The sequence below is a fragment of the Macaca fascicularis genome, chromosome 5, assembly GCF_037993035.2.
Source record: "Macaca fascicularis isolate 582-1 chromosome 5, T2T-MFA8v1.1".
In the NCBI taxonomy this organism is placed as follows: Eukaryota; Metazoa; Chordata; class Mammalia; order Primates; family Cercopithecidae; genus Macaca; species Macaca fascicularis.
This window is the reverse complement of record NC_088379.1, coordinates 57,458,118-57,482,625: the sequence shown is the minus strand read 5'-3', so window position 1 is coordinate 57,482,625 and position 24,508 is coordinate 57,458,118. Positions and strand designations below refer to the sequence as shown.

The 24,508-nt window shown below is 41.1% G+C and overlaps 1 protein-coding gene and 1 non-coding gene across 6 annotated transcripts in view; one reads left to right on the top strand and one right to left on the bottom strand.

Moving 5' to 3' along the window:
- CCDC158 (coiled-coil domain containing 158) overlaps window positions 1–20,031 on the bottom strand; it is a 115,380-nt gene extending 95,349 nt beyond the window's left edge. For 3 of the 5 annotated variants that reach the window (XM_045392463.3, XM_074039847.1, XM_074039848.1), the window contains exons 1-4: window positions 19,917–20,031; window positions 11,079–11,121; window positions 7,260–7,290; window positions 3,172–3,314 (exon numbers count right to left, since the gene is read on the bottom strand). In XM_045392463.3, the coding sequence (XP_045248398.1) occupies window positions 3,172–3,241 (70 nt within the window). In that variant the 5' untranslated portion in view covers window positions 3,242–3,314; window positions 7,260–7,290; window positions 11,079–11,121; window positions 19,917–20,031. The remainder of the gene's footprint in view (window positions 1–3,171; window positions 3,315–7,259; window positions 7,291–11,078; window positions 11,122–19,916) is intronic. The other 2 variants (XM_074039846.1, XM_074039849.1) reach the window with 1 other exon arrangement.
- LOC123573787 (small nucleolar RNA SNORD50) lies at window positions 2,128–2,199 on the top strand. The gene has a single exon (XR_006698519.1). It is a non-coding gene; the product is annotated as a small nucleolar RNA SNORD50 (small nucleolar RNA).
- Window positions 20,032–24,508: the final 4,477 nt, after the last annotated feature.

Genomic DNA, 24,508 nt, shown 5'->3' with positions numbered 1-24,508 from the left:
ATCATTCTGAGCAAACTATCGCAAGGACAGAAAACCAAACACCGCATGTTCTCACTCATAGGTGGGAATTGAACAATGAGAACACTTGGACACAGCGTGGGGAACATCACATACTGGGGCCTGTCATGGGGTTGGGTGATAGGGGAGGGTTAGCATTAGGAGATATACCTAATGTAAATGACGAGTTAATGGGTGCAGCACACCAACATGGCACATATATACATATGTAACAAACCTGCACATTGTGCACATGTACCCTAGAACTTAAAGTATAATAATAAAAAAAACCCTCATACTCCTCCCTCTGCACTACCCCTCACAACCAAAAAAACAAAAAAAAAGAATGGTGCGATTTTGAAATAAGTATTATGGAAAACTGGAAAGACACCTGGCTAAGATCATGAGAAAAATTTCTTAGCAGCATCCAATTGAGATAAGAGACTGACTTTGAAGTGAAAAATACACATTTGTGTATTTTCCCTAGCAAATTCAAAATCTTGCAGCAGCCCACTGAATAACGGGGAAGGCAGTCAGCCTGATAAGGATTTGGTTTTTCCTGTAAGAGTGCAAGAGAGGGCCGGGCGCGGTGGCTCAAGCCTGTAATCCCAGCACTTTGGGAGGCCGAGATGGGCGGATCACAAGGTCAGGAGATTGAGACCATCCTGGCTAACATGGTGAAACCCCGTCTCTACTAAAAAATACAAAAAAAAAACCCCACAAAACTAGCCGGGCGAGGTGGCAGGCGCCTGTAGTCCCTGCTACTCGGGAGCCTGAGGCAGGAGAATGGCATAAACCCGGGAGGCGGAGCTTGCAGTGAGCTGAGATCCGGCCACAGCACTCCAGCCTGGGCAACAGAGCGAGACTCCGTCTAAAAAAAAAAAAAAAAAAAGAGTGCAAGAGAATAATCAAGGGGAAAGGAAGTTGAGAATACTGGCAAGTGACTTGCTGAAATAAGGAATGATACAAAAGAAAGTGAAGATAGAATGAGGCTGATAATTTTGGAGAAAATGGCAGAACCTAAAGCAGTTGTTCTCAACCTTTGCTATAAATCAGGATCAGCTGGGGAGCTTTAAAAAAAATCCAGTGGTGCCTGATCTCCACTCTAGACCTACTGAATCAGAGTCTCAAGGTGTGGATCTAAGCCATTTAAGTGTTTAAAATTAAGTGTGATTTTTGACATGGGTCCACTACCTTCATGTGCAGAAAGCAGGTGTACTCTAGGAATAAGGGAGTGAGATTGTTGAAAGATCGGAGGTTAAAAGAAAAACTTCCTTTCTTTGCCAATAGCACTCCCACAAGCATGGTAAATGTTCCTAAAACCCACAGACTTTCTGTAAAAAGTGTGACAAGCACCAACTCCACAAAACAACACAGTACAAGAAGGGCAAGGATTTTCTGTATGCCCAGAGAAAGCCTCATGATGACAGGAAGCAGAGTGGCTATGGTGGGCAGACTAAGTCGATTTTCTGGAAAAAGACTAAAACGATCAAGAAGATTGTGCTGGTGCCTTGAGTGCATTGAACCCAGCTGCAGATCTAAGAGAATGCTGGCAACCAAGAGATGCAAGCCTCTTGAACTGGCTTGAGATATGAAGAGAAAGGGTGAAGCGATCCAGTTCTCAGTGTCATCTTTTGTTTTATTATGAAGACAATAAAATCTTGAGTTTATGTTAAAAAAATAAAAGACAAGAGGTTGAATTTCAGAAGTCTATCAGTTCTTGGTAATAAGATCCAAAATAAGGGAGTGGGTAACTAGAGTAAAGGTAAAATAGTAAGAATTTAAGAGGTCAAAAAGCTGTAAGTCTAAGATCTTAGATGAGTCACCCATGAGGATGGTATTACAGGATGATGATGTACCTGAGCAGGGAGGGACAACCCGTGATCTAAGTGCCAGTGCCAATAATGAGTATGAGGATGTGGCTATGTAGGAAGTGAGCAAGCGGAGGTGGGCAGGGGAGATGGGTGTAGTAAGGTGGAGATGACAACGGCATTTTAGGATGTATGAGCATAGTGAGAAGCAGAAATGTTTATACAATAAGGGTGCTGAAAGAAATGTTTCTAAGCAGACCAGTAAAACAACAAATCAATATCTGAGAATAATCTCTGCATGCACTAAAAGAATGAGTTACATCTGTGATTATCCTATTTCGAATCTGAATTTCTACTAGAAGAAAACTTGTATGATTCTGGCTTCTGAGATAGACCATTAAATTGAAAAGAAAAAAAGAATGAGGAGAGATGGGCAAGGAAGAGAAAGTGCAGGTCATTTGCCTGATTGCCCTTGAATGCATTCGCTGTCCTTCCCCTTCTCTGTCGAGTGTTGTAGGTTCCCTTTCTAGTTCTCTTCCAGGTAGGTTTGCAATGGGAAGAGCTGGCAGAAGAGCCAGAGGCAGCAGAAAGGGGGAAACCAAGGTCATGTTCCTCTCACTGTCTCAAACGGGGATCTGGTAGTTAGTGGTGGCTTCAGCTCCTTCCAGGCAGCCCTCTCCGTGGTTCTACCTCTAGCTTCCATGCTCTTGCAACAGCTGCTTTTCTCATTGTCCTTCTAGCCAAAGGCGTGATTGGTAGCAGCTTCCTGCAGTTGGTAATTTCCATGTTGTTTCATCCCTTTAGGCTTTGCAGCTCTTTCAGCACCCATGTAACCATTCCTTGTATTAAATTCCAACTATTTATTCCATCTGTGTCTGTTTTCCTGACATAGGAATCACCTTTTGATTGAAATAATTTGGATCAGAGGTGATGGGAGCCTCAACCAGAATACCAGTAACGGAAATGGAGAGGGAAAAAATGAATTCAAGAGACATTTCAAAGGAAAATCAGCAGGGCCTCAGTACCTGACTGGATGTAGCAGCAGGTAAGCAAAAAGAAGTGAAATGATACAAAATTCTGACAGAGACACAGGAGGAAGAGAAGGCATTAGGAAGGCATGGTGCATGTTGAGGCTGAAGTACCTCAATGTAGAAACATTTTTTAAAACAAAAAATTCCTTGAAAGACAAAGGAATTTCTTCTTCAAAAAGTAGAATTATAAACAATATGGTAGACATTCATGACCATGGTATGCAACCTACATGGTTAAAAACAAAACATACTAGAAACAGCAGCTTGAATGAATATCATGAAGATTGGTTAATTCTATTTTTTTCCCATTTTGTTTTATAAACAGCACATACCTTCATTAGATGTGACACCACTACTTGATAAAATATCTTCATTATTTGATTCACAAGCTTTTGATTCCATATTAAATATTGCCACCTCTTCTTAGAGATCTTGAAGTATGAATGGTTCCCTCTTTGGTTCTTTTGGTTCCTGTCTATGAAAGACAGAGATTCAATCTTTATTAATAAGGTACTATGTGAAAAAAGTTCATAGAGGAACAGGAACTGACTTTTTAACATTTGAAATTCAGTAATAATTTCTTCACCAGAAAAATAATTATTTATACTGAAATACATTGTATTACATAAAATTAATAAGTGAATACAATCTTATGGTGAAAATTATTGATTTTAATGACCAAGTGGATTATTAAAGACAACCTGAAAATAAGAAACTAATAATTATTGTGGTAATTAGTGCTCTGATTTGGGGTAGAGGTTTCTCATAAAGTTACACCATCAAATAATGGAAGAAAATATCTCCTTAGCAAACACCACAAATCATCAAAATAGAAGTCACTAGTAAAAGTTGAAGAACTTCTTTGATGTTAAATAGTGCTCACAATTTTCGTTTGAGCTAAGAGAAGAATTCTAAATGTGGAGAACAATGGTGGTGGTCTGATTTCAAATCTTCCTCTCATCCTCCCAAATTGCCATAAATCAACCAGGCACTCCACACCCCTAGCATCACTGAAAGACAGAGAGTACCACAACCTTCAAATAATCTGCAAGTAGAGGCAAAGCTTTTTCCAGAATGATTTCTGCAGCCCACCTACCAACACTACAAGCCTAAGGGTACAGAAAATGGGAAGAGGTAAGCAGAAGACAGAAAAAGTACAGGTAAATTCACCCCCAGATGTGAAAAAGCAAAGGTCAAAATATTAAGCACAGGTTGGAACCTGATAGTCCACAGCCCTAACAGTGGAGAAGGTATTTGAAGAAGTAGCGGCCTCAGAGAAGCAGTGTTTCTTGGGGCGAATGAGATACAGAGAGAAAAGATGGTCTCCCCTAGGGACATGGCAGTCAAGGGAAAGAAGGAAATGAGAGAGAAACACTAAGGAACCAGCAGAAACAAAACACAAGCTAGATATACCACCCTCCTTCCACCCTTCCCACCCAACACCACTAACCATAAAGAAACTGCATGGCAGAAGGCAGTCTCAAAGTAAGAACTTTGTCCACAAAATGAATAGGAATAAATAAAAGCAGACTACATCTACTGCAAAATGTCAGAAAACATGAATAAAATCTTTTCTGATGATGAAAAGTCTCTCCCACAAACAACAAACATGAAGCCAAAGAAAACTGTAACATAATACTCCAAGCTGAATCCAGTGTGCTCAAACAAGCATTTAGGGGTATGAAAAATCACCCCTGAATTAGAAATGTAAAGTCAAAGAATAAAAATGGACAAGAAACGAAACAAGAAAACAAACAAACAGGAAGAGATTAAATGAGAATTGATTAAAGTTAGGAAAGACAGAGAAATAAAAAACAAAATTATATCAGAAATAATGACTGAATCACAAAGTATACAAGCAATGACAGGTTGTAATAAAAATTTAATAAAGGCACTGAAGAAAATCAGGAAAGCCACCATTAGAATAAAAAATAAAATAAAGAAGTAAAAAGGGTGAAAGCCGGGCCTGGTGGCTCACACCTGTAATCCCAGCACTTAGGGAGGCAGAAGCAGGAGGATAGCTTGAACCCAGGAGTTCAAGACCTATCTGAGCAACAGAGCAAGACCTCATTCTCCACAAAAAGGAAGAAAAGAAGACAAAAAAAAAAGAGTGAGAGAGGATTGAAATGGAAGACAGGTAAATAAGGTTGAATATAACTGGGTTTCCTAAAGGAAAAACATAGAACAATGAAACAGAACTATTATTTAAAACTATAATCCAAGAAAATTTTCCAGATACAAAGACCTGAATCTACACATTTTCCATACTAGGGAAAGGTGACCAAGAATGATCAACTCTGAGACATACACTATTAAAACAATATTAAGACTTTAAAGATAATGAAAAAATCCTCAGTACCTCCAGGCAAAAAAGATGAAATAATTTACAAAGGCAAGAAGATTAGACTGGCACTAGGTTATTAAAAAGCAACACACACAGTAAGGCAAGAGTGTAGTAGTACTTTCAAGAAAGAAAAAAAAGGACAAACCAAGGATATTACAGCCAGCCAAGATGTCCTTCAAAACGTCTGAAGCCACAAAAAAAGCAGTTTTGACTGTACCGGAACACTGTGCCGTGTGCCTCTGCTGAGGATTCTACTAGAGAAGATGAGCCTCATTCACCCAAAACACCACTGTAAAATGTGGCAACTGGTGAAGATCTTCAAGGTTTCGTGTAGGTTCTAAACTTTTAAAAGTAAATTTGGAAAAAAAGGATAAATACAAACATTTAAAAAACAAGACTGCGAAAACTGCAAGGGGACGGATGGTGAATATTTAAATATTCAGTTACAGAGTTGAGAAAAACAAAGGTGAGGTAATGGCACTGAGTAGTGATATAAATATTATGTGCATGACAAAGGAGAATAAATGTAACTAAAAACAGAAGGAAGAGGAAGAAAAGCAGAAAGTAAAAGACCATTGACTGTTATAAATGGAATAGACAGTAGTCGAAGGACACCACTTAAAACTGACAAAAAGGAAAGGTCAAGTAAGAAAAAGGGGTTTTAAAAGTGCACTATAAAAAGCGTAAGTACAAAAGTAACCACTAGAGTAAAAATACAAACCTTCTTAAATGACAAAGAATTCTAAAGGGAAACATAAAGAAGAAACACCAAATAAAGAAACTCTAGCAAATATAACACATTCAGTAATTACACCCACAAGATAATATAATGGTGTGAAAAAAATACCACAGAATTTAGACCAGTCATGTTGATAAATGTCAGAGGACTTAACTTGCCTATTGGAAGACAAGGATTTTCAAATTGGCTTTCAAAAAAAACAACTCTTCTAAGTACAAAAAAGTATGCCTAAAATCGCACAGATTCAAAAAGATTAAAAATAAAAGGATGAACAAAAATTTTCCAGGCAAATGAAAACAGTAAGAAAGCACCGGTTAAAATCCTGATACCAGACTAAGCAGTCTTCAAGCCAGAGAGCATTAACTAAAACAAAATGCAGTGCACTTGAAGTTAAAAGCCACATTCCACAATAAAGATATGTACCACATAACACAGCAATCACTTGGATAAAGCATAAATCCACAGAAGATATGCTAAGAACTGCAAACACAGTAATAATGGGAGGCTTTAACGGACAATTAGTATTACACAGGCCAAGTGGACAAAAAATAAGTAGAGATATAAAAGATTTAGAAGAACTAATCACTAAGGTTGACCTTTAGGCTATATATTAAACACTATACTTTGATAACAGACAATATACTTTCCTCGCCAAGGGCACATGACACATTCACAAAAATCAGTCACATTCTAGGGCACAAATAAAAGGTTGGTAGGCTCCATAAAGTAGAAATGTTACAAACCACACCTTCTGGTCACAATATAATAAAGCTAAAAATTAAAATCAAAATCTCCAAATTAAAAAGGTCTTTCCACTGGGAAATTAAAAGGCCTTCTATTAAACAACTCTTGTGTGACTAGGGAAATACAAGCTGAAATTAAATAATTTCTGAAAAATAATAATGAATATAGTATATATCAATCTGTGACACACATTAAAATAGTAAAAAGATGAAAATTCCCAGCCCTAGACACATATATCAATAAAAATGAAATAACAAAAGTAAATTAAGTCTCTAACACAAAAACATAAAAAAATGGGTGAACTAAAAGAAAGCACAAGTAGGAAATAATAAATGCAAAAGCAGAAATTAAGATAGAAAAAAGAAAAACAATTGGTCAAATTCATGAATCAAAATCTTGATTCTTTAAAAAACAAAACAAAATAGATGTGGGTGAGGACCACTAACGTGATGGGAAGAGGAACATCAGGTAACACACTGCTTATCATTTTTACATTAATTCATGATTGTCAGCATAAAGTGCTTAAAAATTTTTTTAAAAAACCTTGAGCATAACAGTTTTTATTAAACTGAATTCATTTTTGTTATACTCACATTTTCTTCCTTTTGATTACTGAGATGCCACCTGTCAAAACTACAGTCAACGATAGAACATATCTACCTTAATACGTTTCGTGCTATCATTTTTTAGGAAGTAAGTAGTAGACAGGGAGATATTCCATAAAGAATTATAACAAGTAGAATGTTAGTCAAGATTGCTAGGCAATTTAAATGTTCTAAATAGAAGAGACTGCTACTTGAGGAAAAAAAACCTTGCCCATTGAAAGAAAAGGATTTTCAAATTGGCTTATAAAAAATGACGCTATGCTGTGTACAAGAAGCATGACTTCTCATTTAAACGAGTTTCACTGTAAATGTTTGTTGTATAATTTTATTGATACACTAAAATGATACATTTTGGGATTCTTCAGGATAACAAATGACACTAAGAAAATTCAAACTGCTGAATAATGTTATCATGAATTAGAGATCAGAAGCATAAAGAAATGAGTAGGACAGGTATAGAACCACAACCAAATACTGGCAAATCATATAGTAATTCACTATCAAAGACTTTAGTATTAAGCAGGAAACAGAATCTAAGACCGAGGCAGAACTGAAACTAGAAGTTAGAGAATAGAGAAAAGAAGAAAGAGGAAGGTTTGGCTTTAGAATATTCTGATGTTGAAACCACACTTGTTTACTTCAAAGTAAGATGATGAATGCTTGTGTTATCATAACTCAGTATGAATGCTTGTGTTATTAATAACAGGCTGTTGGAAAGCAGCAGTCCTTCAAAGGGGAATTTTTTTCTTAGAAAATTAGTAGTTTACAGAAGGAAGCACAGGTTTATTCACTTAAAATAGAGTTTTAAAACAACCATTTATTTGTGAAGAGGATGCTTAGTACCTCTGTTGCCAATGTTGGTAGTTATTTTGTGTGTGTATTCTAGAGTAATGAAAATCAGGATTTAAATAATATTTGTAATTCATTTTCACTATTTTAGACTGACCATATATCCTCAATTTGGTCAAGTCATCAGTGTTTCTATACTTTTGTGACACTATAGGAATTGAAATATTTTTCCTATTTTCAGGCATAAAGCTTATGAAATGATTAAAGATTTCTAGAAAAAGCAAGGTTTTTTGCTTTGGTAAATCATAAAATTGTCTAAAAGCTCTGCACTTGGTTGAACTGGGGATCATAACATGAATTTACATGTGTTTATTTTAAATCTCTGAGTAAAATACAGAGGTGAGACCTTGGCCTCTTCTGATATGCCCAAGGTCTATTTTGAACAGTTCTGCCTGATTTAAAATTACGAACAAGTTCACATTAAAAGGAGCCTTACATTTCTATAAAGTAATATCTAGGCCGGGTGCAGTGGCTCACGCCTGTAATCCCAGCACTTTGGGAGGCCAAGGCGGGCAGATCACAAGGTCAGGAGATCAAGACCATCCTGGCTAACATGGTAAAACCCCACCTCTACTAAAAATACAAAAAATTAGCCTGGCGTGGTGGTGGGCACTTGTAGTCCCAGCTACTTGGGAGGCCGAGGCAGGAGAATGGCGTGAACCCAGGAGGCGGGGCTTGCCGAGAGCGGAGATCGTGCCACTGCACTCCAGCCTGGGCAAGAGAGGGAGACTCTGTCTCAAAAAAAAAATAAAATAAAAAGTTATATCTATGTAACTATTCTACTCTAGTTATTTGATTGGAATGTTGCGGAAAAAAAAAAAAAAGTCTAAGAAACCACAAACCATAGAGAGGGAACTTTTGGAGGAAAATTGCCCAAAGCCTTAGGCTTTGTTATATAGTTGAGATAAAACATTTAAAAGTATCTCCTGGGTTCTGACTCCTCCTCCTTGGATTCAAAAGACCCTGGTAGGTATGCACTTATACTTTTCCTAGTATGAATAATCCTCACTTTGATTTCTTTTCATATGGCTACTAGTTAAGGCAGACCTCTCATGTGACTATCACAGAATGAATAACTGATTTAGAATCCTTTTTTTTTTTTTTTTTGAGACAGAGTCTTGCTTTGTTGCCAGGCTGGAGTGCAGTGGTGCGAACTCGGCTCACTGCATCCTCCACCTCCTGGGTTCAAGCAATTCTCCCACCTCTGCCTCCTGAGTAGCTGAGATTACAGGCATGTGGCACCATGCCCAACTAATTTTTGTACTTTTAGTAGAGACAGGGTTTCACCGTGTTGGCCAGGCTGGTCTTCAACTCCTGGCCTCAAGTGATCGCCTGCCTCGGCCTCCCAAAGTGCTGGGATTACAGGCGTGAGCCACCATCTGATTGGGTACAGATGACTTATGATGTATGTTCTATTTAGATTCCTGGATTCTTCAACTGACTCAAGCTCCTAGGATGATGAACCACCCCACCTTCCACAGAAACCTGAGACTGGGGATCTTACAGAACTGGTCTGTATTCTTCTAGAACCAGTCTGCAGGTATGTTTTCCTTGGGAAATTCTGAGGTACCTCAGGACTGATTCAAATAAACATATCTGGGCTGGTACAATCTCAGAAACACAATAAGGAGAACCATTCATGTTGAACAGCATTGTACTACCTGAATTGCTGTTAGCTGCTTATTAACTTCACATACTCTCAGTGTCTGTTTTCTCAATCACACTTTTTCAAGTCTCTGGATGTTGCAATCCTAGCTCTGTGATCTACTAGCTGTGTCACATTGAGAACAATATTTAACCTCTGTATGACTATACGAGGGAGATAAAAAGTATACAGTTTAAAAGGTAAAAGGGTATATACCTTAAAAGAATAAGAGTTAACTGAGATAACTCATGCACAGGCCTTCCAACATAGTAACTGCAGGCCTTCTTATATAGTAACTGCCTCAACACATATAAAGTACCAAACAATTGGATAGCAATAACATGAATAACAATACTATCTGGCAGGGTGCAGTGGCTCATGCCTGTAATCCCAACACTTTGGGAAGCCAAGGTGGGCGGGGATCACTTGAGCCAAGAGTTAGAGACTAGCCTGGTCAACAGAGTGAGACTCTGTCTTTACAAAAAATGAAAAAATTAGCCAGGCATGGTGGTACTTGCCTGTAGTCCCAGCTACGTGGAAGGGTGAGGTGGGAGGATCCCTTGAGCCCAGGAGTTCAAGGCTGTAATGAGCCATGATCACTACTGCACTCCAGCCTGGGTGACACAGCAAGACCCCATCTAAAAAAACACCCCAAAATCCCAATACTATCTTTATAACTTAAGCAGTGTATGTAAACTAACTCACTTTCCCATAATAAAGAGCTACATTACGTTTCATATACGCCCACTAACAGAAAAGAAAGTGGGTTTAATCTGCATTGACTAAACACAGGGACTAGTATAATGTAATATGGAATTAAGCTATTTACGATCACATTTCACCCATACGTTAATACCATCTAGTAGGGAGGTAATATGAAAGAAGCACAGAACTTAGAATCAGGAAACGTAATTCTGTCATCAGTTAACTGTGAGAGCATGGGCAGACCTTTTCATATCTCTGAGTCTCAATTTCCACCCTTACTAAATGAAATTACAGTTGTGTTTTTCAAACCCTTCTTAAGCAGTGGAAATGTTTCTTTAAATCTTCTGAGCCCCACATACCCTCCTCTCTGCCCCAGAGACACCTCTATGAAACACAGAGGGCTCCACTGAACATAGTCTGAAAACCACAAAGCTCTTGCAGCTTTTATATTGAAGGCCTATGATATATTTATATTCTGGCCTAGGCATCCATCAAGTTCAAGGCTTCAGGTTTCCTAAAATAAATCAGATATAGATACAGATAAAATAGTGTATCACTTGTATATGTTCACAATTCTTAAATATAACTAGAAGTAAAACAAAAGTTACCTTAACTTCTGGATATTCTTATTTTCACTTATTCTATTAATACCTGAAAAAACAAAATATTTAAAATCTGCTCATTTATATATATTTCATTAACTGAAATTTATTATTTCAAAAGTTCAATTTACAAATTCATGTTCATCACTGAAGATCCTGACAATATGTAAAACACACATATAACAATGGCAACAACAAGTGTTATTTTTTCCTTTTATGTGAAAGTACATTTTGATAGCCTACAGCAGGCCAGGCATGGTGGCTAATACCTGTAATCCCAACACTTTGGGAGGTTGAGGTAGGAAGATTGCTTGAGGCCGGGAGTTTGAGATCAGCCTGGGCCACATAGTAAGACCTTGCCTCTACAAAAAAAAATTTTAAAAAACAGCCTATAGGCCAGGCGTGGTGTAAGCCTGTTATCCCAGTACTTTGGGAAGCTGAGGTGGGCGCATCACTAGAGGCCAGGAATTCGAGACCAACATGGGGAAATCCCATCTCTACTAAAAATACAAAATTAGCTGGGTGTGGTGGCATATGCTTGTAATCCTAGCTACTTTGGAGGCTGAGGCAGGACGACTGCTTGAACATGGGAGGCAGAGGTTGCAGCCTGGGTGACAGAACGAGACGCCGTCTCAAAGAAAAAAAATAGCCTATAGCACTTATCTAAATCACGTTTTTACAACAAAATGTGTTTAATTATACGCTCTCTATTGGCCCAATTCTAATTTTGCTGGTACAGATCTCACTGGCACTATCAAGATAATGTAGCAAGTAAACTTATACGCACATATGACCTAATATCAATATTCTCTGACCTGACCTTTCTCCAGATACAGTCCAAACTGAGTTAAATAGACCAGCTAAATATCTTCTGACATTTTAACTGTTTTTCACTGTTTGGAAATGCTTTTGACCAGGCAACATCACTTGTACTTGGTTAGAGAAGTAATTGGGTAGAGAAACTTCTGTCTGGTGAGTCAAAACAGGTCTGTATATTTTAAGCAGGTATACTGAAATGATAAACAACCAAGATTTTTGGAATATCTTGGTGGAATGTAAGCAGCTTTTTCACATTTAAAAAATGAATGAGCCTGTAATCCCAGCGCTTTGGGAGGCCAAGGAGGGAGAATTGCTTGAGCTCAGGAGTTTGAGACCAGCCTGGACAATATAGTGAGATCGTGCCTCTACAAAAAATTTTAAAAATTAGCTGGGTGTGGTGGGCCATACCTATAGTCCCAGCTCCTCAGGAGGCTGAGGTGGGAGTATCACCTCAGCCCAGGAGGTTGAGGCCGCAGTGAGCCATGATCACGCCACTGCACTCCAGCTTGGGCAACAGAGTGAGACCTTGTCTCAAAAAAAAAAAAAGAAAAAGAAGCTGGGCGCGGTGGCTCACGCCTGTAATCTCAGCACTTTGGGAGGCAGAGGCGGGCGGATCACGAGATCAGGAGATTGAGACCATCCTGGCTAACACGGTGAAACCCTGTCTCTACTAATAATACAAAAAATTAGCCGGGCGTGGTGGTGCGCACCTGTAGTCCCAGCTACTCGGAGGCTGAGGCAGGAGAATGGCGTGAACCCGGGAGGCGGAGCTTGCAGTGAGCCGAGAAGCGCCACTGCACTCCAGCCTGGGCGACAAAGCGAGACACCGTCTCAAAAAAAAAAAAAAAGAAAAAAAGAAAGAAAGAAAGAAAAAGAAAAAAATGAATATATTCTATGTGCAGAATTCAGACTAATGAACAGAAGTAAAGAGAGGCAGAGTTTAGTTCAAGGTGGAGATGGATTTTCTAAAGACTACAGTACCCTGAATATATACCTGGAAGGCTTCCTTGAGAGGTGTTGAAGGTAAGAATGGGTGAGCACTTGTTGAAACGGCAACTGCCACTGGTATTCTTTCTTGGGTAGAGTGTTGGACTAGAAAATCTCTAAAATCTTCTCCAATTTGGACATTCTATGATTTCCCATGGAAAACATCCAACAAAAAGCTGACCCAAAATATGACTTCGCACAGGTGATGTCAGTCAACAGCAAAGCTAGATAGGAACAATTCTACTGCTTCCAGCAAGTCTCATGCTATTTTGTTAAAAATGTTTGGCTCTAGATAAATTATAATAAAGTTTTAACTTTTCTTTTTTCTTTCTTTCTTTTTTTTTTTTTTTTGAGATAGGGTCTCACTTTGTCATCCAGGCTGCAGTGCAGTGGTGGCTCAAGCGATCCTCCCACCTCAGCCCCCCAGGTGGCTGGGACTACAGCTGCACACCACCACGCCTGGCTAATTTTTGTATTTTTAGTAGAGACGGGGTTTTGCCATGTTGCCAGGCTGGTCTTGAACTCCTGAACTCAGGGGATCTGTCTGTTTCAGCCTCCCAAAGTGCTAGGACAGGGATGAGCCACCATTCACAGCTAAGTTTTTTTCCTTTAACATTTCTGCATATATGTTTACAGTAGTATTAAATTCATCTTATCCCAAATCTTCTCTCTTCATCTCCTCACTAAACCTTCTTTCTTGGGTATTTGAAATATCTTCATCAATTCAAATTCCATATCCAATTAATCACCATATTCTGTTAAGTTTAAATATGTATTATCTTTTAACTCAGTAAAGAAGACTTAGGTAGGGTCACAAGTCATAAGGACAAAATCCTTGAATATGCAACTTAGTTCATTTTACTCCCATTGTATTTTTATGCTTTCATCAGTTCTTAACAGGCCTACTACAAAGTATCTCAAAATGATGTTTCTAGTTTTAGTCTCTTAAAATCATTAAAAGTTTCCTATAAAACCAGAGCCATCTTGCTGTCTTGCTCAAAGACTAAGGTTTGAACTAAGACTAGCACTCTTAGGCTTGCCCTTTAGATCTGGCCCAACCCACTTACCAGTTCATTCTCTGGCCACTCCCTGACATACACTGTGCCCCAATAGATGTCTTACTTGCTATGCCCTCAGTGGGTCATGCTCTTTTAGGACTCTGTTTTTATTTGTACTGTTCTTTTTGTCCCTCCTTAACCTCCTGGCAAAAACCTCTCCAGTTTGGCTTTTAGGGATATTACTGGTGGCAATGCACATTGATCCAGTTTTAAATTTCAGCATTCTAATAAGAAAAAAAGAAAACTACCCAATGTCTCTGAAAAAATAATGCAGAGGACTGTATTTGAAGGACATGCTCTCCTTACTCTTCCCCTATCAAAAGTGGCAAGCTTCAACAAAAGAATTCATGCATACAAAGCACTTAGCACATGGAGCGGCGCACATAGCAAGCCTTTGATAACTATTAATTAGACTGTTGCTGGCATTTAGATAGTTTACAATATGTTATTGCTATGAATATAGTGTTTCTATAAATACTAGAAATAGAGCTGTTTAAAATCAAGACCAATCAAGTTTCTATCCTCATTAACTTATATTCCAATGGGGAAAGAAAGGCACTAAGGGGCAAAAAAATCACAAATATAATTTTGGGGAGTTGTCAAGTACAATAAAGAAAATAACACAGGATAGTGGTATACAGAGAGATGGAGTTGAGACTCCTGATATGGTTTGGCTGTGTCCCCACCCAAATCTCAACTTGAAGAGCATCTCCCAGAATTCCCATGTGCATGGGAGGGACCAAGGAGGAGGTAATTGAATCATGGAGGCCGGTCTTTCCTGTGCTATTCTTGTGATAGTGACTAAATTTCATGAGATCCGATGGGGTTATCGGGGTTTCCACTTTTGCTTCTTCATTTTCTCTTGCTGCTGCCATGTAAGAAGTGCCTTTCGCCTCCTGCTATGATTCTGAGACCTCCCCAGCCATGTGGAACTGTAACTCCAATTAAACCTCTTTTTCTTCTTCCCAGTATATCTTTATCAGCAGCGTAAAAATGGACTAATACAGTAAATTGGTACCAGTAGTGTGGGGTGTTGCTGAAAAGATACCCGAAAATGTGGGCGTGACTTTGGAACCGGGTAACAGGCAGAGATTGGAACAGTTTTGAGGGCTCAGAAGAAGACAGGAAAATGTGAACTTCCTAGAGACTTGTCGAATGGCTTTGCCCAAGATGCCAATAACAATACGGACAATAAGGTCCAGGCTGAGGTGGTTTCAGATTGAGATGAGGAACTTGTTGGGAACTAGAGCAAAGGTCACTCTTGCTATTCTTCTCTAAAGATCTGTGGAACTCTAATCTTGAGAGAGATGATTTAGGGTATCTGGCAGGATAAATTTCTAAGCAGCAAACCATTCGAGAGATGACCTGGGTACTGTTAAAAGCCATTCAGTTTTATAAGGGAAGCAGAGCATAAAAGTTTGGAAAATTTGCAGCCTGACTATGTGATAGAAAGGAAAAATCCATTTTCTGGGGAGAAATTCAAGCCGGCTGCAGAAATTTACATAAATAGCAAGGAGTGTAATGTTAATCCCCAAGACCATGGGGAAATGTCTCCGGGCCATGTCGGAGACCTTCATGGCAGCCCATCCCAACACAGGCCCAGAGGCCCAGGAGAAAAAAGTGGTTTCGTGGGCTGAGCCCAGGGTCCCTGTGCTGGGTGCAGCCTAGGGACTTGGCGCCCTGTGTCCCAGCTGCTCCAATCATGGCTGAAAGGGGTCAATGTGCACCTCGGGCTGTGGCTTCAGAGAGTGGAAGCCCCAAGCCTTGGCAGCTTCCATGTGGTATTAAGCCTGCAGGTGCATAGGCCTCAAGAATTGAGGTTTGGGAACCTCTGCTGTATTTCAGAAGATGTATGGAAATGCCTGGATGCCCAGGCAAAAGTTTGCTGTAGGGGTGGGGCCCTTATGGAGAACCTCAGCTAGGGCAGTGCTGAAGGGAAATGTGGGGTCAGAACCCCCACACAGAGTCCCTACTGGGGCACTGCCTAGTGGAGTTGTAAGAAGAGGGCCATCATCCTCCAGACCCCAGAATGGTAGATCCACCAACACCTTGCACCATGCATCTGAAAAGCTGCAGACACTCAACACCAGCCCATGAAAGCATCTGGGAGGAAGGCTGTACCCTGCAAAGTCACAGGGGTTGGAGCTGTCCAAGACCATGGGAACCCACCTCTTGCATCAGGTTGACCTTGATGTGAGACCTGGAGTCAAAGGAGATCATTTTGAAGCTTTAAAATTTGACTACCCTGCTGGATTTCGGATTTGCATGGGCCCTGTAACTCCTTTGTTTTGGCCAATTTCTCCCATTTGGAATGGCTGTATTTACCCAACACAGCCCTCATTGTATTGAGGAAGTAACTAGCTTGTTTTTTATTTTGCAGGCTCGTAGGCAGAAGGGACTTGGCTCATCTCAGATGAGACTTTGGACTGCTGACTTGGGTTAATGCTGAAATAAGTTAAGACTTTGGGGGACTGCTGGTAAGGCATGATTGGTTTTGAAATATGAGGATATGAGATTTGGAGGGGCCAGGGTGGAATGATATGGTTTGCCTGTGTCCCCACCCAAATCTCAACTTGAATTGTATCTCTCAGAACTCCCACGTGTTGTCGGAGGGACCCAGGGGGAGGTAATTTTCTCTTGCTGCTGCCATGTAAGAAGTGCCTTTCACCTCCCACCATAATTCTGAGGCCTCCACAGCCATGTGGAACTGTAAGTCCAATTAAACCTCTTTTTCTTCCCACCCTCAGGTATGTCTTAGCAGCGTGAAAACAGACTAACACAGCCCCTCTAGTTAGGGTAGGTGAGGGAAGACCTTTCTAAGGAGGTGGCATTGAATTGAATGACAGAAAGGAGTCAGCCTCACAGGGGCCAGGGTAACTTCTTAAAAGGAAATGCCATCACAAAGGCCCAAAGATGAGAAGAGCTCAGTGTTCACTGACTCCCAATGAAGAAGGCTAATGAGGTTGCAGGGTAGCTAAGTGGGGATGAGAGGGCTTCTAATGGAGGCCAACTGTGTGTAATGCCAAAAGGAACACTGTGCTTATCACTTCCTTTCCTACACTACCCTGAGAAGATGTTAGTGAGGTTGGTGGAGGTAGAGCTCATGGATCCTTGAAAAGGCCACATACTGAAGACTTTGGGGCTTATTCTAAATGCAACGCAAAGCGCTGGAGGATTTTAATCAAGGGCATATGATCCTCCAGTATACACTAGGAGAAGCTGGGGCCAGTAGTCATAAATCCATTGGAGCAGTCCAATAAAGGGACTAAAACCCAACTCTGAAGTAGGTCAGACATTAAAAGTAGATAGTGCTGGGGTTGAGAATGGGGATTGACTACAGATGGGTACAAGGGATCATTTTTGGATGATGGAAATGTTCTAAAACTGAACTGTGTGGTGATTGTACAATTCAGTAAGTTTATTAAAAATCACTGGACTGTCCACTTCAAACAGATGAATTTTATGGTATGTAAATTATACCTTATAAAGCAGTTTGAAAAGCAAGCAGATGTGGGGAGTGTGTTAGTTTGTTTTCACACTGCTGACAAAGACATTCCCAAGACTGGGTAATTTATAAAGAAAAAAGAGATTTAATGGACTCAGTTTCACATGACTGGGGAGGTGTCACGATCACAGAGGAAAAGCAAGGGAAGTCTTATGTGGCGGCAGGCAAGAGAGAGTTTGTGCAGGGGAACTCCCCTTTATAAAACCATCAGATCTTGTGGGGCTTATTCACTATCACGAGAACAGCACAGGAAAGACCTGCCCCCATGATTCAATTACCTTTCACCGGGTCCCTCCCACAGGGAATTGTGGGAGCTACAATTCAAGATGAGATGTGGGTGGGGATACAGCCAAACCATATCAAGGAAAGTGGGAAATGTAAATTAGCTGTCTGGGTCCCCGAAGTGAATCACTAAACTTGAACACTGAATTTTCCTGTATCCTGAAAACTCCAAAGTGTCTTTATTCCAGATGACTAGTGGTTGCTTTTAGCCATATTTTAACACATGGAAGCACTTCTGCATTCCCTCTTTTCCCCAGGCCTGGACCTCAATCCCCAGGTGTCTGCAACTTTTACTTAATATACATATGATGGATAACCAATAATGATTCAGTTAAGGTAAGGACAAAGCCTTTGCCACTTTTTACCTTTATTCTGTTTAGCCAGAGCAAATAGTGATATTTTAATAGGAATACTCTTAAAAAATTGCTTTAAATGCCAGACTACCTCCTTCCTATGCACCACTTAAATTTCTTTTCTTATCAGATTCCTTATTCAAATCCTTTCGTTAGGATTTACAGGATTCAGATAAATATACAGTGATCTCCACTATTGTACCCCACTACTGCCCCAGCTGAAGACCTGTAAACTATTCATCAGTACAGTATGCTATGTGATTTATGAGCACGCTTATATGTATTAGTTCCCTACAGTTTCCATAACAAATCATCACAAACTCGGTAGCTTAAAACAGCAGCAACTTATTCTTTCATAATTGTGGAGGCCAGGAGTCCAAAATCAGTCTCATGGGGAAGAAAGCATAGCGTTGGCAGGGCTCCCTCCACCTTTGGAGGCTCTGCAAGAGAATCAGTTCCTTGTCTCTTCTAGCTCTATTGGCTGCCGGGCATTTGGTGACTTGTGGCCACATCACTCCAGTATCTGCCTTTGTGGTCATATTGCCTTCTCTTCAGCCTGTATCAAGTCTGCTTCTCTCTCTCTCTCAGGACCTTTGCGTTTGCATTTAGGATCCACCTAGATAATTCACGGTAATCTCTCCATTTCAAGGTACTTAATCACATATGCAAAGGCACTTTTCCCTTATAAGGTAACATATACAGGTTTCAGGGATTAGGACCTGATATATTTGAGTGGCCACTGCTCAGCCTACCATATAATTTGGGGCCACCTAGCTGGGGGACGGGTGGATCACAAGAGGCCCTGTTTAATAAACGGTGGAGGTCTAAAGTGGCTCACTCATTACATTCTAGATAACACTGAGTACTCATTGTAAATGCACAACAACAATAAGAGCTTTGCATACATACAAATAAATTGCTGTCTTCAATTTGTTTTGGGAGTATAATATCATCTCTATGGCATGGAAACCATTTCACCCACAACACAAGTAAGATAACCATACCAAGATTAAAAACAATGAGCGCAGTACGGAGATAGGAGGACCACATCTCTCTCACTACTCCTCCACCCCTACCTGATGAGTTTCCGCAGAGAAACAGTACTACCCAGCATGTCTCTGGGATATGTGGAAGCCATGGTCCTTCCCCCCGCCAAACCCCCGCCCTGACCTTAATCGGCAGCTGACAGAAGCAGCAAGAACTGGTTGCCAGTCAAAAAACCTGGGCAACAGCCTACCTCACTTCTACTTTCCCCTGACCTTGGAGTTCAGCATGAGGCACAAACAAAACCTGGAGCAGCCTGAGTGGGGCCTGGAGCAGACTGCTGTGGAAAAGGATGGAGACTTTCCAGAATTCATTGTGCCACTGATTGATGCTGATAATGGGGGAAAGCTCTGACCCCCACATGTGGTTTACAGACAAGGCTCAAGCTCTAAGGGACCTCGCGCCGGCGTTTAACACCATTCCGTCTCGGATACGAGGCTGTCCTCTTTTACCGCCAAGTCTTCCCCATGTCCTCCCCCTGTTCGCGGCGGCGCGGCAGATACAGTTGGCAGTCATGTTGGGACAGGTTACTCGGTGATTCTCTTCCCCACAAATCAAATTATTTTGTTCTTCAAGGTCCAGGTTTCAGCGCCACCGTCCCCAGGGGTCTTGCGATCCCCGAAAACAACAGCAGTTCATTCCAGTAAAGAAACAATTTATTGGGCATCTACCATGTGCAGAACAAACACGAGGCACTGGAAGATTCCAGAAAATGAACACGAGTCGCTCCGGGTCCTCAGAAGAACCCCACTCCCACCCCACCATCCTCGTCTCACGGGCCGCGCCCCGCCTGTACCTGCAACCAACACCTAATCCTAAGACACCGGCCGCATCTCCGCGGGGCGCCGGCGGGCGCAGCGGCCCCACCGGCGTCGACCTGGCGGCTGGGACGGGGCGGCTCCCCACTCTCCGCCCCTAAGGCCTGCGGAGGCGGCGGGGGCGGCTCCTCCTCCTCCTCAGCGGCGGCGCCGGAAGCTGCCCGCGCCCCTCCCCCTGCCCGTCCCTCCTCGCGGCTGCGGCGCTCGGGACGCTGCCAGGTCTGCACGAGCCGCATGGGCGACGGTTAGGACGCTCTGCGAGGCTTCGTAGTCGGGGGAGGGTAGGGGGGGTGCTTGGGGGGTTCTTGGTCGCTACCAGGCGGGGACCCTCTCCCGCGCCTGCGACTCCGCCCGCCGGACGCCGTCTCCGGGGCAACCGAGCGCCAAAGTCCCCACTACCACCCGGGCGCCCTAAGGAGCGGGGGTGGACCCAGCCGGTAGACAAATCCTGGAGCCCTGCCCCAGAAACTACCCTGGGTTCGGGCCTGCACCCGGCGCCTTCTGCCGCTTCTCCCACAGCCTCCTAACTGGTCTCCGGCCATACTCCTGCCCCCACCCCAGCGCCTCGGACCACTGTCGTAGCTGCCCCCACCGTGGTCTTCCCAGATAACTCACTGACCCGCACCAGTCCGAGCTCTTACCTGCCTAAGAGTCAAGCCCAATCTGGTGTTGCCCACCGGGCCTCCTCCTCTGACACCCCCACCTCACCCCACCTCAAACCCACCTCCCATTGCCACTCCTCACATTCCAGTTTGAACATTTCAAGTTAACAGAATTCACATTTTGCAGCTCTGTTTTCTCAGTCCCCGAATGTTTTTCAAGTTCAAACGTGTTCTCGGCATAGCTGACCCTTCTGCCTCTGGAGACTTGTTCCCTCCGCTGTGCTACAGTTACCCTCTGTCGTTATCTCTAATATAAAATTTATCAGATTTTTGCTGCCCAAATTATCGATCAAATGGAACGCGTCCAGAAAGGCCAGTGTCTGATAGATGCAGCCTGCGGCGTTTAATTCTACTAGCAATCACATTGTGCAGACACCTACAGCAAATAACTTTTTATGTATAAGTTAATTAGAAATATTAGTCTTACATTAAATAATGTAGCTATAAATTTTAATAAAAATAGATTAAATGACAAAAATTGTTTATCATATCTTTGTAATTTAAGTTAATCCATATATTGGCTCAGAGAGATCTAGGATTACCTACAGAATCGAGCATTTTAACAGGAAATAATAAGTATTACATGGAAAGGTAAATAATTTAGGTTTTGTGGTTACACGAAAAGCAATTTCTAATTTTTTCTTTTTTATATCAAAACATGAGTGTTCAATGACAGAAAAATATTTTCCATACCTAATACATGGTTTCCATTGATGTCTCATTTTGTGCTTGTACCCTGGACGCACACAAAAAGGTTTTTTTTCTTTTCAAGTACATGGAGCATAAAATATTAAAAGACCATGTAGTTAATGTTCTGACTTTCTTCTCTCTACCAGCAACACAAGGAGAGAAATATATCTAATTAGAAAGCTTGAGTTCAAACAATGAATATTTATTGAGCACCAACTGTGTATCAGGAACATCAGTGAACAAAATGGACCAAAACCCTGCCCTCATGTTACTTACATTTCAGTGGTGGGGGACAGATCATAAATAATCACCACGACAGAATTAATGTACTAGAAGGTGGTAAATGCCATGGGGACAAAGGAAGCAGGGAAGGAGAAAAGGAAGTGTGGGATGGATTGTGACTGAGTCCAAACTTCTTGTTCTTGCCACATGACATCAATCAGTCAAGAGACAAGGAGGTGGAGGAAGGAAAGCGACTTTATTTTGGGGAGCCAGGAAACAAAGAAGATGCAGACCAATGTCCTAAAGAACCATCTTAGAATTATGCGAGCTTTGCCTTGTCTTTTATGTTTAAGTGACAGGGAACCGCAGACATCTGGGCACCAACAAGGGTCCAGGGGAAGTTTGTGAAACTTCTTTGTCCTTGGGTAACATTCTCTCATGTAACAATAACCAAACCTCCTTGTTTCTGTAAATCTAACAAAACATAGCTGTTTATATACTACTTCTTTAATCCTAGGGTTAGTTTCTAAGACTACATGATTGCAGTTTTTGCATTGTATCTTAGTGTTCTAAAATTATCCTAGCCCATTTGCAGGAATGGGTATCCCCTTAAATAAAAAATGGAGTTAGTCATGTTAGTTCTTTTGCTGTTTCACTGTTGCAGTATGGAAACAGAGCCGAGAGGAGCCCCTCCAGGTGTGAGCAGAACCTTGAAGGAGGCAGGGAGCAGCCACGTGACTCTGAGGAACAGCATTTCCAGGAGGAATTGTGATTGTATTTCTGGGAACGTATCTTGGCAGCGTGAGTAATTTCTAATATGGGACTACTTTTGAATTAGTTTTAAAAGGAGACTTTTCATATGCCATCTTAATTTAAAGAGTAGAAATGTTTTTGTTCTTTGGAGCCGATTGCAGTTTTAAAACTCAACTTTTTTGAGTTATACTTCACTTCCAATACAGTTTTTTTTGGGGGGGAGACTGAGTCTTGCTCTGTCGCCCAGGCTGGAGAGCTGTGACTGCAAGCTCCGCCTCCTGGGTTCATGCCATTCTCCTGCCTCAGTCTCCTGAGTAGCTGGGACTACAGGCGTCCGCCACCATGCCCAGCTAATTTATTTTCTTTTTTCTGTTTACTTTTATTAGAGACGGCGTTTCACTGTGTTAGCCAGGATGGTCTCAATCTCCTTACCTTGTGATCCGCCTGCCTCAGCCTCCCAAAGTGCTGGGATTACAGGCATGAGCCACTGCATCCAGCCAATTTATTCATTTTAAGTGTACTTTTTGTATGTGGAAATCATAAAAATCAGATTTTTTTCTTGTCGATATGATGACAAAATATTTAATAGAATGCTAAAGACAATCTTGGCCGGGCCTAGTGGCTCACACCTATAATCCCAACACTTTGGGAGGCTGAAGCAGGAGGATTGCTTGAAACTAGGAGTTTGAGACCAGCTCGGGCAACATAGAGAGACTCTGTCTCTATTTTCTTTTAAAAATAAAAATTTAAAAGAAGAATAACAGGCTGGGCGCAGTGGCTCTTGCCTATAATCCCAGCCAGCACTTTGGGAGGCTATGGCAGGTGGATCACTTGAGGTCAGGAGTTTGAGACCAGCCTGGCCAACATGGTGAAACCCCATCTCTACCAAAAATACAAAAAATTAGCTGGGCGAGGTGGTGTGTGCCTGTAATCCCAGCTACTCAGGCAGGAGAATTGCTTGAACCTGGTAGGTAGAGGTTACAGTGAGCCGAAATTGCGCCACTGCATTCCAGCTTGGGTGACAGAGTGAGACTCTGTCTCAAAATAAATAAATAAGTAAATAAATAAATAACAATCTTCAGTAAAATCATTTATATTGTTATCACAATGGTATAGTTTACAATCCTAGACAAAACCAACGAATGCCTTTTAGATATGGGTTTAGAAAATGGAAGTAGTACAAGATTAACCATTTATTTTCTATGAAGGGAAAATATTCAAATTGACAGCGTATAAATTTTGATTCACAGATTGTTTTGGAATGCTTAAATAAAGGTAACATTAGTAGAGATATAAACATGATGGAAACCTTCAACAGCAAAGAAAATACATGTTTTAAAACAAGAAAATCAATGAGTAAACAACCAAAAAATAAACAGATGAATAAAGCAAGAAAACATATGTAAGTTCTTTTCTTTGTGTTGTATTAGTGTGTAATTATTTTTACTGTCCTGTCTATAATTTATTGGGCTTTTTGAATCTCTGGTTTGTTTCTTTCAAAGGTCTGAAAAATCCTCAATTTTATGTGTATATAAATTGAGAGAGAGAGAGAGACAGAGGTGGGGGTATTTATTACAGAGTAGGGAGAGAGAGAAAAAGACAGAGAGGGACAGAGACAGAGAGATGGGGGAGGGGGATTTGTTACAGGAATTGGCTCACACAATTTTGGAGGCTAAATGCCATAACATGCCCTCTACAAGCTGATGACCCAGGAAAGCTGGTGTTGTAATTTAGTCTAAATTTAAAGGCCTGAGAGCTAGGGGAGACACTGTCCCAGGGCAGGAGAAGATGATATCCCAGCCTGGGAGAGAGTTTAAGTGTGCTTTTAAGTGTTGAGTTTTGAGAAATGTATATACCCAGTAACGAACACTCCAATCAAGATTTCTGTCTCCCCGGAAAGTTCCTTGTGTTCCTTGGAATCATTCTCTCCCCCAACACTGATGTGGGTTTTTAAAAGTACAAGTCTTTTTTTTTTTTTTTTTTAAATTGACAAACTCTTTTACAGACTGATGAAGAAAGGGGATAGAAGTAGCAGATGGAAGTCAGATAGCTAATAAAGGGAGATTGCCTATTCTCCTCTAGGTCTTGTTCTTGCTATTGAGATCATTGTCATTAGCATCTTTGAAGCCAACTTATCCTTTATCATAACTGTCTTTTGTTTAAGATCTCAATGCTGTTGCTTTTGCTGAGTTATATTCTTATTAAGATCTTTTGATTCTATTTAGGAAGAAATAGTGTGAGTT